This window comes from Telmatherina bonti, assembly GCF_933228915.1.
Source record: "Telmatherina bonti genome assembly, chromosome: 15".
NCBI lineage: Eukaryota > Metazoa > Chordata > Actinopteri > Atheriniformes > Telmatherinidae > Telmatherina > Telmatherina bonti.
The window spans coordinates 1,530,349-1,546,941 of record NC_136613.1 but is presented as its reverse complement, the minus strand read 5'-3'; the positions used below and the strand labels follow the sequence as shown (position 1 = coordinate 1,546,941).

At 47.6% G+C, this 16,593-nt stretch overlaps 1 protein-coding gene across 1 annotated transcript in view; it reads right to left on the bottom strand.

Moving 5' to 3' along the window:
• Nucleotides 1-5,567: 5,567 nt before the first annotated feature.
• LOC306766500 (bone morphogenetic protein receptor type-2-like) overlaps nucleotides 5,568-16,593 on the bottom strand; it is a gene marked incomplete at both ends in the record, with an annotated part of 338,989 nt that continues 327,963 nt past the window's right edge. Inside the window, 5 exon segments of the mRNA XM_079254280.1 lie at nucleotides 5,568-5,578; nucleotides 5,709-6,606; nucleotides 15,574-15,735; nucleotides 15,738-15,944; nucleotides 16,016-16,092. Of these exon segments, the coding sequence (XP_079110406.1) occupies nucleotides 5,568-5,578; nucleotides 5,709-6,606; nucleotides 15,574-15,735; nucleotides 15,738-15,944; nucleotides 16,016-16,092 (1,355 nt within the window).

Sequence of the window (16,593 nt, the reverse complement as noted above, 5' to 3'; positions counted from 1 at the left end):
AGAACCCAGTCCCCTCAGAACCCAGTCCTGTAGACCTGGTCCCCTCAGAACCCAGTCCCCTCAGAACCCAGTCCTGTAGACCTGGTCCCCTCAGAACCCGGTCCCCTCAGAACCCAGTCCTGTAGACCTGGTCCCCTCAGAACCCAGTCCTGTAGACCTGGTCCCCTCAGAACCCAGTCCCCTCAGAACCCAGTCCTGTAGACCTGGTCCCCTCAGAACCCAGTCCCATCAGAACCCAGTCCTGTAGACCTGGTCCCCTCAGAACCCAGTCCCCTCATAATCTAGTCCTGTAGACCTGGTCCCCTCAGAACCCAGTCCTGTAGACCTGGTCCCCTCAGAACCCAGTCCCCTCAGAACCCAGTCCTGTAGACCTGGTCCCCTCAGAACCCAGTCCTGTAGACCCAGTCCCCTCAGAACACAGTCCCCTCAGAACCCAGTCCCATCAGAACCCAGTCCTGTAGACCTGGTCCCCTCAGAACCCAGTACTGTAGACCTGGTCCCCTCAGAACCCAGTCCCATCAGAACCCAGTACTGTAGACCTGGTCCCATCAGAACCCAGTCCCCTCAGAACCCAGTCCTGTACACCTGGTCCCCTCAGAACCCAGTCCCTTCAGAACCCAGTCCCATCACAACCCAGTCCTGTAGACCTGGTCCCATCAAAACCCAGTCCCCTCAGAATCTAGTCCTGTAGACCTGGTCCCCTCAGAATCCAGTCCCCTCAGAACCCAGTCCCATCAGAACCCAGTCCTGTAGACCTGGTCCCCTCAGAACCCAGTCCCCTCAGAACCCAGTACCCTCAGAACCCAGTCCTGTAGACCTGGTCCCCTCAGAACCCAGTCCCATCAGAACCCAGACCCATCAGAACCCAGTACCCTCATAATCTAGTCCTGTAGACCTGGTCCCCTCAGAACCCAGTCCCCTCAGAACCCAGTCCTGTAGACCTGGTCCCCTCAGAACCCAGTCCCATCAGAACCCAGTCCTGTAGACCTGGTCCCCTCAGAACCCGGTCCCCTCAGAACCCAGTCCCATCAGAACCCAGTCCTGTAGACCTGGTCCCCTCAGAACCCAGTCCCCTCAGAACCCAGTCCCCTCAGAACCCAGTCCTGTAGACCTGGTCCCCTCAGAACCCAGTCCCCTCAGAACCCAGTCCCCTCAGAACCCAGTCCTGTAGACCTGGTCCCCTCAGAACCCAGTCCCCTCAGAACCCAGTCCTGTAGACCTGGTCCCCTCAGAACCCAGTCCCATCAGAACCCAGTCCTGTAGACCTGGTCCCCTCAGAACCCAGTGCCCTCAGAACCCAGTCCTGTAGACCTGGTCCCCTCAGAACCCAGTCCCCTCAGAACCCAGTACTGTAGACCTGGTCCCCTCAGAACCCAGTCCTGTAGACCTGGTCCCCTCAGAACCCAGTCCCCTCAGAACCCAGTCCTGTAGACCTGGTACCCTCAGAACCCAGTCCCCTCATAATCTAGTCCTGTAGACCTGGTCCCCTCAGAACCCAGTGCCCTCAGAACCCAGTCCCATCAGAACCCAGTCCTGTAGACCTGGTCCCCTCAGAACCCAGTGCCCTCAGAACCCAGTCCTGTAGACCTGGTCCCCTCAGAACCCAGTGCCCTCAGAACCCAGTCCTGTAGACCTGGTCCCCTCAGAACCCAGTCCCCTCAGATCCCAGTCCTGTAGACCTGGTCCCCTCAGAACCCAGTACCCTCAGAACCCAGTCCCCTCATAATCTAGTCCTGTAGACCTGGTCCCCTCAGAACCCAGTCCCCTCAGAACCCAGTCCCATCAGAACCCAGTCCTGTAGACCTGGTCCCCTCAGAACCCAGTCCCCTCAGAACCTGGTCCCCTCAGAACCCAGTACCCTCAGAACCCAGTCCTGTAGACCTGGTCCCCTCAGAACCCAGTCCCATCAGAACCCAGTCCCATCAGAACCCAGTTCCCTAAGAACCCAGTCCCCTCAGAACCCAGTCCTGTAGACCTGGTCCCCTCAGAACCCGGTCCCCTCAGAACCCAGTCCCCTCAGAACCCAGTCCCCTCAGAACCCAGTCCTGTAGACCTGGTCCCCTCAGAACCCAGTCCCCTCATAATCTAGTCCTGTAGACCTGGTCCCCTCAGAACCCAGTCCCCTCAGAACCCAGTCCTGTAGACCTGGTCCCCTCAGAACCCAGTCCTGTAGACCTGGTCCCCTCAGAACCCAGTCCCCTCAGAACCCAGTCCTGTAGAGCTGGTCCCCTCAGAACCCAGTCCCCTCAGAACCCAGTCCTGTAGACCTGGTCCCCTCAGAACCCAGTCCCCTCATAATCTAGTCCTGTAGACCTGGTCCCCTCAGAACCCAGTCCCCTCAGAACCCAGTCCCATCAGAATCTAGTCCTGTAGACCTGGTCCCCTCAGAACCCAGTCCCATCAGAATCTAGTCCTGTAGACCTGGTCCCCTCAGAACCCAGTCCCATCAGAATCTAGTCCTGTAGACCTGGTCCCCTCAGAACCCAGTCCCCTCAGAACCCAGTCCCATCAGAACCCAGTCCTGTAGACCTGGTCCCCTCAGAACCCAGTCCCCTCAGAACCCAGTCCTGTAGACCTGGTCCCCTCAGAACCCAGTCCCATCAGAACCCAGACCCATCAGAACCCAGTCCTGTAGACCTGGTCCCCTCAGAACCCAGTCCCATCAGAACCCAGTCCCCTCAGAACCCAGTCCTGTAGACCTGGTCCCCTCAGAACCCAGTCCCCTCAGAATCTAGTCCTGTAGACCTGGTCCCCTCAGAACCCAGTCCCCTCAGAACCCAGTCCCATCAGAACCCAGTCCTGTAGACCTGGTCCCCTCAGAACCCAGTCCCCTCAGAATCTAGTCCTGTAGACCTGGTCCCCTCAGAACCCAGTCCCCTCAGAACCCAGTCCCATCAGAATCTAGTCCTGTAGACCTGGTCCCCTCAGAACCCAGTCCCATCAGAATCTAGTCCTGTAGACCTGGTCCCCTCAGAACCCAGTCCCATCAGAATCTAGTCCTGTAGACCTGGTCCCCTCAGAACCCTGGAATCCAAAGACTGATTCACATGAAAACTAACAGAAGCAAAACTTAAGATCCGATGGGAATGGTACATGAGGACAGGAGGACAGGGGGACTGCAGGACAGGAGGACAGGAAGACAAGAGGACAGGAGGAAGGGAGGACAAGAGGACAGGAAGACAAGAGGACAAGAGGACAGGAGGACAGGAAGACAAGAGGACAAGAGGACAGGAAGACAAGAGGAGAAGAGGACAAGAGGACAGGAAGACAAGAGGAGAAGAGGACAGGAGGACAGGAAGACAGGAGGACAGGAAGACAAGAGGACAGGAACGAGGACAAGAGGACAAGAGGACAGGAAGACAGGAGGACAGGAAGACAAGAGGACAGGAAGACAAGAGGACAAGAGGACAGGAAGACAAGAGGAGAAGAGGACAGGAGGACAGGAAGACAAGAGGACAAGAGGACAGGAGGACAGGAAGACAGGAGGACAGGAAGACAAGAGGACAAGAGGACAGGAACACGAGGACAAGAGGACAGGAGGACAGGAAGACAGGAGGACAGGAAGACAAGAGGACAGGAAGACAGGAGGACAAGAGGACAAGAGGACAGGAAGACAGGAAGACAGGAAGACAGGAGGACAGGAAGACAAGAGGACAGGAGGACAGGAAGACAAGAGGACAGGAGGACTGGAAGACAGGAGGACAGGAAGACAGGAAGACAGGAGGACAAGAGGACAGGAGGACAGGAGGACAGGAGGACAGGAAGACAAGAGGACTGGAAGACAGGAGGACAGGAAGACAAGAGGACAGGAGGACAGGAGGACAGGAGGACTGGAAGACAGGAGGACAGGAAGACAGGAGGAGAGGAAGACAAGAGGACTGGAAGACAGGAGGACAGGAGGACAAGAGGACAGGAGGACAGGAAGACAAGAGGACTGGAAGACAGGAGGACAGGAGGACAAGAGGACAGGAGGACAGGAAGACAAGAGGACTGGAAGACAGGAGGACAGGAAGACAAGAGGACAGGAGGACAGGAGGACTGGAAGACAGGAGGACAGGAAGACAGGAGGACAGGAGGACAAGAGGACAGGAGGACTGGAAGACAGGAGGACAGGAGGACTGGAAGACAAGAGGACAGGAAGACAAGAGGACAGGAAGACAAGAGGACAGGAAGACAAGAGGACAGGAAGACAAGAGGACAGGAGGACAGGAGGACTGGAAGACAGGAGGACAGGAAGACAGGAGGACAAGAGGACAAGAGGACTGGAAGACAGGAGGACAGGAGGACAGGAAGACAAGAGGACTGGAAGACAAGAGGACAGGAAGACAGGAGGACAAGAGGACAAGAGGACAGGAGGACAGGAGGACAGGGCAACAAGATGAACAGTAGGATGGGATCTTCTACAAACTGAACAAAATGGCAGCAGATATAATTTGCTTTTGTTTGTTGTTTTTGTTTCCTGTTTGTTTGTTGTTTATGTTTGTTGCATATGTTTGCTGTTTATGTTCTGGACGCTACAGAGCTTCTCTGGTGATGGCTGTTTGGTGGTGAAAGATCCAACAGAAGGAAGGCATAAAGGTCAAAACGGGGGGAAGAACCAATCAGAAGCGGGTCATCCCGTCTGGCTCTGAGGACTTTGTCATTGTGGCTCCGCCCCCTCCAATCAGAAACACAGCCATGCTCGACTTTGATTGGTTGATTTTGGGGATGCCGGAATGTCCCGGTCTCTGAAGATTAGAGTGGGTCTGACCGCTGTCGAAATCCAAGGCCAAGTCTAAGTCCAGAGCAGTGTCGGTGGAGACTACCCAGGAGGCTGGACGCCATTTTTTCAGCATGTACGGAGTCTTGACACGGCGTTTGATCTTCTCTCCGGTTGCACTGAGACTGTCGCCATCAATGAGGGAAACATCTGGAGAAGAAAAACATAGAATCAGGAAACAGAAGAACAAGCTGATGAAGATCTGGTGGTTCTGAAAGGACCTGTAGTTCTACTGAAGTCGTCCTATCTGAACATGTTCATCATGTTTTATATCAGCCTTTATTTTACCTGGTAAAACATGAAGAACCCGTTTGACCTGCAAGGGACAATATGGGCCTACCAAGTCCAAACCCAGATAGGAGACACATCTGGGCCAAACCTTGACTTCTTTTGTCTCAGTTACAGTACTGATAGGCGTCTTGTGGACCAGATATGTTCCACACATGAGGAACTGGCCTGGTAAGAAGCATCCATCAGGTTCCTTGTGGGTCACGTCTGCTGGTCATGTGACTGACCAAATCAAACTACTGAAGTGAGGCTTGTTGATGTTCGTAGATTACATCACTGTAATGACAGATAAGGGACAGCAGGTGGACATGAGGGAAGGCTGCTGGACAAAAAGCCAGAATTGCTTTGAGCTTTAACTGGAACATATTTATGTGATGTGAAAAAGACAGTTAATTATGCTGATTTCTGTAACTTGATCAATGATGGTTGATGATTTATAGATGTCCATAGTGGACGGCAGAGCCCTCACTTGCTAACCAAACCATATACCTTTGGTGTTTCAGCATTTAACAACAGATTGTTAGTAAAGTCCTGCTGTCCAGAAAAAACATGTCTAAGAGACTTCAGAACATGGTCTGGGGAAGGACCAGAGGTGGACAGGATGGTGTCATCAGCTCGAGCAGAATAAAGGTTTTACAAACTGACTGAGGGCACGACTCACTTGAGGAAATGCAGGATGGGGACAGGTCTAGGGAACAGGGCCGTTCAGGTCTCCTGGTTTTCATCCGTCTTTCCTGAGACTGCAGCAGACCTGCTGGTTCAAGTTCTGTAGACTCTGAAACCTCCAGAGACGATTTTGAATCAGATAGTTGACCTTCTGGAGCTGCTGGAGCTTCTGTTGATGACGGTTTCTGAGTGAGGATTCGTGTATCTGAACCTGAAGCATCCAGGTCCAATTCCTGTGAGGTCTGGGTTCCTGTGACTTCTACTCTGCAGATCTCAGCGGTGACTGTGGAGTGGACAGGCAGGTTTCCAGGATTCTGGATGAATCCTAGACTCTGAACATCTTTTGTGACCTCCTGACCTGGAGCTGAACCTTGGTTTTCATCAGGAGGAGCTGAAACAGCAAGCAGGATCTTGTGTTCCAGATGTGGGACTGGGTCTGGTTCTGGTTCAGGACTGCAGACTCTTCCACTGAAACAGGCCTCTGAACCCACCCCAGACCCCAATGCCAGCTGGTTGTTGTTGTTGTTGGAGACATTTCCGGCTTGGCTGTGGTGATGAAGATGATGGAGCTGATGAAGGGGAGGAGGGGCGCTTTCTGCGGGCAGATGTTCTCTCCTCAGCAGAGGTTCGTGCTCATCTGGACTGAAGCTTAGCAGATTCAGGCATTTATCTGTTCTTCCTCCCTCCTCTTCCTCCTGAGGTCCAGCAGGGTTGGTTCTTCCTCCTCCCATTATCACATTTCTCACCAGGGTGGGAACGCCTGTGCTGTAACTGGAGGTGGGTGGGGCTTCTCTCCCATTCATGGCAACATTGTTAGTAACCGTGGTAACCAGGTGCGGCTCTGCAGCTACAGCAACCATCACTGTGTTCATCTTGGCGACACCAGTTTCCACCTGAAAAACAAGATTCACAAGTGGGCGTGGTCAAAGTGATGTCACACCTTTCAGTCATCAGCATTAGTGTCTGTTTTAGAACCAGAAGTGACTATATGCAGACATGAGGGCGGAGCTTAGTAATGGTACCTGAGGGGCCAAATGTTGACGATCCCTTTTTTCACTCCTTTTTTACGTATGGATAGCACACTAATAACTGGAGGAGATTTTAACATGGTTCTGGGTCCAGCTGGCAGGCTTAGTAATACAGGTTACAATAGAAACTGGCAATCTACAAACACTGTTCTACAACATAAAGAGGAACTTGGTCTTGAGGTTTGAACAAAGTAATAAATCTGGAAAATTCTTAGCTAATCAGCTAAAAACAAACAAGGAACAACCATATTAGCTGTTAAAGATCCAACAGGAGATATCATCCATGACTCAGACACAATAAATAACATTTTTGGAGACTTCTATAAAACTTGGTACACATGCCAATTAGATCCATCAGATGACATCAATCAGTTTCTTAACAACCTAAACCTCCCAGGACTACAGCAGAAACAAATCACAGCCTTAGACTACCTCACAGTAGAGGAGCTACATGAAGCTCTTAAACATATGCCATGTAAAAAAGCCCCAGGGTCAGATGGCTTCCCAGCAGAGTTCTATCAAGTATTCTGGACAATACTGGCCCCATTTTTCAAAATGGTGACTCAAATAAAGGAAAATGGCTACTTACCCCGAAACATGAACTCTGCCAACATTATTGTCCTGTTGAAACCAGGCAGACTTCACATGACCATCTAGCTACAGACCCATTTCACTGCTAAATGCATGTCAAGCTTGTGTTAAAAAAAAAATGATTGTCCCGCTTGATAGGACTGGTAGAGCAACAGAGGACGCGAGGCCAACTCAGCTTCTTTGAAAACTTTATTTTGAAGTTTCAGCAGGTTGAAAACCTTAAAGAAAAGAAATTAAATACGAAAAATTAGAAAATAGTTTTTACCTCATTGCTTTTACCTCATATTTATATTTTTAACTGTGTATTTATTTCTGTATGTGTTTTTATAAACTTTTTAAATAGAAAGCATAAAAATTTTAGTCATGAAATCAGATTGTTTTAATTCTGTCTTAATATATAATCTTAATGTTTTTATCTAATTTAAATTTTTTATTGTTTTAAACGTAAATTTTTAGCAATTTTTTTAGCCATTCATGCATTACATGCTCTTAGCTTAAACAAAGTATTTATATATTTCACTTTACATTTGTTTTTAACTTCAGGTCTTTTACCATCTTTTTAAAAAATATTTACAATGTTTACAAATCAAAGATTTTAGCTCGTACTGTTTTAACTACTGTACTTAAGTTACTAAAGATACATATTTATAACTAGCCAAACTAAACATAGCCTCTCCCACTCTATCAGGCAAATAATGTTGCTGGCTGTGACCCACAAACAATTTACCCATGGCATCACAGGCCTTTAGTTTCTTATAAATAACTTAACTTTTAACTTTTTAACTTAAAAAGACTTTTAGAATCAAGTTCACTCAATGTATTATTTCAAAAATAGACTTTAAATGAAAACTCCAAACTCACCAGCCATGTCTCTGTGCTCACCCAAGTATTCATTGGTGTTTACAGACACACCTGGTTTCTCTTACTTATTAGTGATTGGGAGCATTCAGAGCCAGCTAACCTTCTGTTGGAGTTCCATCTGGTTGCCATAAGGGCTCACTACACTATATGTTTTAAGGTGAGATGGTGTAGACAGGTGAAAGATAAAGAAAAGGGTGTTTTAATGAAGAGACATCTTCTTTGCCATGACAATGCAGACCTTAAAATAATCTGCAAAGCTTTAGCTGCAAGGTTAGAGAAAGTAACTCCACTTATTATACACTCTGATCAAACAGGCTTTATAAAAGGCAGATATTCCTCTGTTAACATGCGCAGGCTAATCAATATCATAGATTACTCGACCATCAATAACCTGGAAACAACTATAGTTTCTCTGGATGCAGAGAAGGCTTTTGATAGAGTTAACTGGAAATTCTTACTAGCTACTTCAAACAGATTCAGCTTTCAACCTTCTTTTGTGAACTGGATCACAATCCCAAACAGCTCTCCTAATGCAAGAGTCAGGATGAACAATCAAGCCTTTCAGAGTTTTAATCTACAAAGAGGTAGCCGACAAGGTTGCCCCCTCTCTCATTCACTTTTTACTGTATTTATTGAACTGATGGCCACTGCAATTAGACAGAATCAAATTATAAAGAGCATTCAGTACAAAAATATAATAACTAAAAGAAAGCCTTTATGCTCCAAAGGATGAGTCCATAAAGGCCCCTGGTTAATCTCTCTCTCTAAACACAGCTGCAGTAGTACCATTTGGTAAAACCCTCCATTTTCTTGTTTTTCCTTTTATAAAGAAACAGTGGTTGCAGATCTCATCCCTGGTGTGGTGTCCATTGCTATGTTTGGTGCTTGAGCCAGCCGTAACATAGCAATGGGGGCTCGTGCGTTTGCCCTGGAGTTTGAGTTTTGTTTGCTGGGGTTGTTTTGTGTTGATACATGAGGTAGTTTCTTGGCTTGCCAAGTTTGGTTAGCCAGTGGGCACTGGAGAGACTGGCACCACTTTGTTGTTTTCTTGGTAACCCTGCGGTGTGCTCAGGAATTCCACAGAAGATATGCAGGTTTGGTAAGGTGTGTCCCCCCCCCCCCCTTTTTGTGGTTAGTGAGGGTGCTGGGCATGTCTAGTCAAGATTTAAGACCACTGTTGCTGTTTTTTTTCTCTTTCCTGTTCTCTTTTGGTAGCATATGGTGGCATACGATGACCCATGCTTTGCTTGCCCCCTTGTGTGTTTTGGTGCCTGTATGGGCCTTTGTGGTCGTTTTCTTTGGGGGCGTTGTGGTGCTGTGCTGTCTTTTGTGGCAGTGTGTTGGGTTTGTTCTTGCTGCTGGAGTTTGGTTCACCATTGTGGTGTTTGATTTGTCAGAGTTTGTGGTGGGGCCTGATGCCCAGCTGCTTTTGCATTGTACAAAGAAAGATCTCCATTCTGTTGCTAATCAGTATGGTCTTCGTGTGGCTAGTGGGCTGCGGAAGGATGGGTTGCGTTTTGGGGTTCCTAATGCTCTGATTGAACATGAGGTATTATCTGACAAGGTTGAGTTGTCTGCTTTGGGTGCTTCTGGTGGCGAGGATGATGGTGATGGGGAAGCTTCTCCAGGGGTGTTGGGATGGGTAGCTGGGGCATCTGAGGATATTACTCAGGAGGAGGCTTATGGTATACAGGAGTTGAAGATAAAGTTTCGTTTCAGGTCACTGGAGTTGGAGGTCGAGGCAAAGGAGAGAGAGCAGCTGTGATAGTATGAACTGGAATGTGAACGGTTGAGATTTGAGCATGAAAGGGAGTTAAATGGTATGGCATTGAAGGCAGTGCTTGTGTAAGCATGAGAAGCAAACCTACATGGAATTTGCTCATGAGAAGGAAATTCTTTTAGTGCGGTTCCCAGAAAGTGGACACTTCAGAGCAGCTTCAACAGTTGGTTCTTCTGGAAGAGTTTAAAAATTGTGTTCCAGATGTGGTTGCAGCGTATTTGTGTGTGCAGAGAGTCAAGACTGTAGAGGAAACTGCTGTATTGGCTGATGAATATGGATTGGCTCACAAAGTTGCATTTAGTTCTGAGGCTGATGGTGGGTCTATGGATGCTGTCTTGTTTAGGCGTTCTCGTTTTTCTAGACCAGCTGGTGGCAGTCTTTCTTCTTCTCCACGTGGCCATTCCGGTCGTGGTCACACAGATAGAAGTTGCTTCTATTGTACGAAACCTGTCCATATTGTGGCTGATTGTGTCCCGTTTTAAGCAAGAAACAAAAGTCTAAGCTGTTGGCTTTGATTGGTTCCCCACTATTTCCACTGACCCTGCTACTGATTCTGAGGCTTTGAACCCTACATTGTGGAGGGCCGTGTAGCAACCCCCAAGGCCGAATTAACCCCCGAATCAGATAAGAACTCAGGACTTTCTGCTTCAAAAGGAAGTCCATCCACACATCTCCGAAACAGAGCTCAATGAAAGCCCTAAAAATCAGATCCATCTCAATCTGGGTAGCCAGACCTCCACTTTAAACCAGGAACCCTGCTGGTTTTATCTTGTTCCTGGTAGGAAATGTCTACACAGACAGACTGTGGCACCCTTTTGAAGTTGGACCCTGGTAAGAGCCTGTTGTCCATCACCCCAGGAGGTCCCTCTGTATCCACAGCACACAGAGACCAAATTCCAGAGCAGAACCTTTAAGCTCTGAACTCTAAAACTGTATAAGATACTGGATGTATCCTCAGTACACCTGGATAAATGGACTCTTCTTCCTTTCTAAATTAATCCAAGACTTTAACCGTTTTTCAGATGTGAAATCCACAGAAGTTAGCAAGTTAGTTCATTTCTGTGATTCCTTGGATGGAGCAATGGCGCCATCTAGCAGACACCCTCGAACAGGTTGAGATATGCATTTCAGGCTGATTAAATACCCAGTGATTAACATTATATGCTGTTGTTATTAACGACTCCGACTCAAAGTAAGAACTTGTTGTGTGGAAATGATTTCTTGACCCACCAGGTCCGTGGAAAGTGAAAATCATCGTTGAAATGTCTTGTACCTGTTAACAAACCTTTTCCCCTTTTGACAGCAGCAAAACTGTTTTAAGGTTCATGTTTATAAGGATCATTCATACTTCTGCTCGTCTATAAATGGATTTTATAGACATGTTTTGAGGTTGGAAAAATGTTAAGTTTAATTCCCCAAGAACTCAGTATTTTGACCAAACCTTCAGACTCCATGTCCTGACCCCTGCGCTCTGATTGGATAATCTAAGGTCCGCCCCAGAGCGCCGGCAAATTTAACTACGGGTCTTTCTGGAACTCGGGCTCTTACTTCTCTTTTGTCTCTTCCTCTCTTATCTTCGTCTTTTTTTCTGCTCGTTTTTCTCTCTCGTTTTCTTTGTTTCTCTCTTGTTTTTTTTTGTTTTCGTTTAATGCTTGCTTTAGTCATGTTTTTGTCCGTCTGGTGCCGTGCTCGTTTTTATTAAGTAAGTTCGCTCGCTCGACTGCTTAACACCAGAAAACTCATCCAATCCTGGCTGAACAATTTTTGCTTCTGACACACCATCGTAGCTGCTCTCCCGGCCCACAAAGACTGTAACCAGTAACGTACGGACGACCTGAACGTTACTGCTCCAGCTGATCCCAGGACTTTGCCGGCACCCGTGGATTCTAATCGGAGTTGGGTCCAGCTTCAGACGTCGAACCAGTTCGAGGCGAGCTCCTGACTTCTGCGGAGGTCCCCTTTGGACAAGTATCAGGACGACCACTGAATCCTTGCCCACTGGACCCAAGGTTCGGGTTCTGGACCACCAAGGCGCTGAAGTAAGGCCGACCCATTATTCCACTGTCTCCGATCCAGCTGGTGTCTTAGTAAGCAGAAGCTGCCCTTTTTAAATCCATTCCCCCGGTATCCGCCTGATAGTCTACCCTGACATACTTAGTTAACTTCATTAGACTTGCCATCTTTCCAGCCTTCCTAGTTGTGTAAGTTATGCAAGCTGCTTACATAACTTTACCTTTAATAGTTTTATTTTATATTTATGCTGTTGAAAAGATTTTGCTGGTGAAAAGGTGTTTCCTACACCTGTTGTTGTGGATAATCCTGTGGCCCCGGATCCTGATGACCAGCTAGGTTCAGGTCAGGTTTTATATCCTGCTTGTATTGTGACCCATACTTGTTCTCCAAAAGTCTGAGTGTGTTGGTCTTTCAGATACCACCGTGCCTCCTGTCCACCCACCCACAGCCCACGTGCCCATCCCCATGAAGCCCGAAGTCACATGGGTCGACCAATGGACCAAGCTCTCGATCTTATCCCCATTACATGGATGGTGGGACTGGTGTCATGTTTTTCTGCCCTGAACTGACAGCACTCATCATGTGGAACTCAGCTCACCTGGGGCCTCTGCCATGTTCTCATGCTCATCAGCCTTATTCAGTGCACCTGTTGCTTTTGCCCATTTTTTCCATGACTTCCAGCCTTAAACACTCTCCAGTCTCTTCCTCTATCCCTGATTACTAGTGGATCATGTCTAGTCGTTGTCCAGTATGCAAAAGATTGTCTTAAATTGCTTACCCATCTTTTCACGTTTCTGGGTTACCCTTCTTCCTCTGCCCACCACCTCTAGCCTCTCGGATTTTCTGGACGCAGACACTTGCCTTGTCTTTGGACCCCTGAACATTGCCTATCTAAGTACTAGGGCTTCACAATTATGACCAAAATAATAATCATGATTATATTGATCAATATTGTAATCATGATTATTAATCAGGATGATTCATTGTGTCTGGAAAAACAAGTTATTTTTATTGCTTGTAAACCTACCTGGAAACACTACATATACACACACATGTACATGTCCCTCTATGTCCTCCCGACATTTTTCATACAGCGCAGGCAATGGCCCTTTGGCAAAATAATTACAGAAAGGGATCTCATATTTCTTATCCAGTGTTTTGATGCAGCTGTATTTTCCATCTCGACATAACTTGCTCTCATCAGTCTAAAGCTCGTTACATCCTGCACCAGGCACTTCGTCTGAAGCCGGGAGGGATCAATGTCGGCGGCCATGTTGGCTTTCTGTGCAATGAAGCTGCTTATTTCATATTTAACAAGCAAATTCGTCCGCGGCAGGGCGGGTTGTGCACGCGGCAGGGCGGGTTGTGCACGCGGCAGGGCGGGTTGTGCACGCGGCAGGGCGGGTTGTGCACGCGGCAGGGCGGGTTGTGCACGCGGCTTTTATTTGTGCAAAAGATAGTTTATTGTCCTCCAATAGATCAAATTTAATACCAAGATTATATCAGTGTTGAAATAAATATGTATTCCAAGTCGTGGGGGGAAAAGCCCTGTTCTGTGTGACGGGGAGGAGGGTTAGCATATGACACTTGTTTTAGAAGAACTTCATAATCTTCTTCCATGTTCTGATTGTGTTCATCAGGATGGCGCTGTCATGATGTGGTTTCATTCGGTGCCTTAGTTTCTGGTTTCCTGTTTTATTTTGTAGTTTTGCCCTGTTTTGTTCCCTTGGTTCTTGTTTAGCTTCATAGATTTCCTTTTGATTTAGTTCACCTGGGTTCATTTAGTTAATTTGTTTCACCTGTGTCTCGTTTTGTTCCAGTGTATTTATACCCCTCTGTTTCAGTTTGTGGTTGTTGGTTCATTTTGTTAGTTCTGCCCTGGTCTTGTCTGGAATAAATCTATCTTCGACCTGCATCCGGTTTTCCTTCATCTCTGCATTTGGGTCCACACCACATCTCCACTGACACCGTGACAGGCGCTGGTTTCCACCTCAGCAGGAAGCAGAGATTTCCCAGCAGCCGGGAGGGGCACAAAGAGGGGCAGTGCCAGGCGTCAATCTGGGACTGTGTCTCTGTTCAGGTTCCGCACACTTCCAAGTTCTGAGCCGTCGGCTGCATACATCATAGTGGCACAAGTGCTCTCCCAGTTCAAAGGCTACTCCCAGTCCTTCCAGTCCTCTTCCCAGTCCTCCTCCCAGTAATGATGGGCGGTTCACCCAGGGCGCAAAACAAGCCAGAACAATTAAACAATTTTTTTGTGTTTTTTGTGGAAGAATGGGATCAGTAATTAGATAAACTTGTCATATGTAGTTGCTAGGCAACGGAGGACTGGAGCACTATGGGTAATTCTCATCCACTAGATAGGCCGTCTCATTTTACTGGCAGGAAGCACAGCTGGATGTAGAACACTCTATGTCTATGTAGGAGGTGTGCAGACCCTGAATGGAGAAACATCCTTTTTTTTTATTGTAGAGAATCCCTGAAGTGTTTCAGACACCTGAGCAGTTTCAGACCCCAGTCCCAACCTTGGCAGAACCTCAAACAGATGCTGGTATTTGCATACTGGATGAAGTTGAGAAACTATGGTGGGAGAACCTATTCCTAATGAAACCTTTGTGCTCTTTGAGAGTAGGAAAATAAACCTCCACTTGCTTGGCAAGAACCTTAGTCAGCAATCAACGCCAATAAAGCTTATGGGCCGGTATGAGAAGCAGCGCCCTTGTCTTCCTTTTCCTTTTCTCCAGTGAGCAGTATGTTGCCCTTTCTGAGTATTGCCATGCTCATATGACTCCGTCTGCATTCTGACAAGAGGTTCCACCACTAAAGTGGACAGTTTTTGTGAAAACTGGATCAAAACCCGTCCGGACCAATATTTTAGAGACATTCTCCTTTGTGAATGGATGACAAAGAAGTTCTGAGGTTATCAAGAGCAGCATCCAGTTTGAGTTGAGATGACCGAGAAAGGGAGGGTTTAAACTCCCTCTCAAGGTTAGTAGTTTGAAATCCACGCTCTATTAGTTTAAGTGTCTCTTGTCTTTTAGTAAATGTAAATGAGATAATAACTGCCCTGATAGAAGCTTTAGCAGTCCCTCATGAAGTAGCAGTCTGAGGAGGATCATCAGTGGCAAAAATATCTCAGTTGTTCCTGCAACAGAAAGGCAGAACTGCTGATCAGCGGGGAGTTCAGCCGCCGTGGTGGCGTCGTCGTAGAGACGAAGAGGCTCCAGCCAATGACAGAGTGACTTTTATCCTGCATCTTCTAACCCATCTAATAAAGTGAGCAGATAATACATTTTTGAGAAAGACTCATGCGGGCGAGAAAAGACGAAGTGACATGGCGGTTTAATGGCTCCAGAGGGACGTACGGGTTTCCCAGGATCCAGCTCCGCTCCAGACATGCCTTCAGATCACCACCTTCATTTGTTCTATATTTGTAGTATTTTCATGTTGTCTATAAGCTTTCATGAGTTTTGTGCTTTTACTACTTTGTTATTTTTCCTTTATTTTACTGTGTATTTGTATTGATTTGTTCCACGGTGCGAGGCATCTTGGTCCATAACTGACTGACCAGTTTAATCCAGTCGTACCTGCCGGTGCTTCAACTTGAGCTTCCCCAGTCTGAGTCTGGAAGAGACGAAGCCGGTCTCCTCGGTTTTAGAGAGCAGCTGGAGACTGGTGGGCCTCTGGAGCAGGTTGAGTTGTTTGTGGAGGGGGTGGATGGAGGTGGGAGGAGCGTCTACGCCTCTCTCCTCACCCTGATCAGCCGATGTGATGCTGACCTGGACGAGAAACAGGAGATGTGACAGCGCTCAGCTCGGCGGTGCTGAAGGTCCAGAAGCAAAAATACCTCAGAACTGTGGTTGAGCAGCAAATTGTCAGGTTGTGGTTCTGATCCAAACGCTTTCTGGAAATGCTCCGTCAGGTTTTCATCTGAGGTCCTCTTCAGGTTCTTGTCCACCTGCAAGACCAGGTGTTAGTGTGAGGAGACGTTCAGTCAGGAAAGCCTATCTGACAAAGGACAGTTCAAACCTCTTTTGAGCCCAGTTTGACCTCCAGGTCTTCCTCCGTCAGCTGTAGAGAGACCGTACCACTGGGGATGGCGCCACCTGCAGGACAGATGGAAGCGTTACTGTCTATCATTAGGTCCCGACAAACACATGATCAGTTACTCCAAATCTGGATTTCTGTTGATAAATAAAACAACATTCTGTTTACACAACATTGAATATTTAAACAATTTTTTACTCTAATATAAACATGAACAAGTTTCTAATCAATGTTGACGTGACCTTTCTATACAGATGTGATTCTGTTCTATTCTACTCTATTCTACAGTCATTTAGCAAAAGCTTTTTCTCAAAGTGACGTACATGTGAGTGAGAGCAATACAAGCAGGAAGTTAAACAGTAGGAACATCATAGGAAGGTCCTAGTCAGCCTGTTGCGAGTCCAGTTGGTCGCAGATGTTTTTATCCTTCCATCCATCTTCTGCCGCTTATCCGGGGTCGGGTCGCGGGGGCAGCAGCCTAAGCAGGGAAGCCCAGACTTCCCTCTCCCCAGCCACATTTGCCAACTCTGCGGGGGGATCCCGAGGCGTTCCCAGGCCAG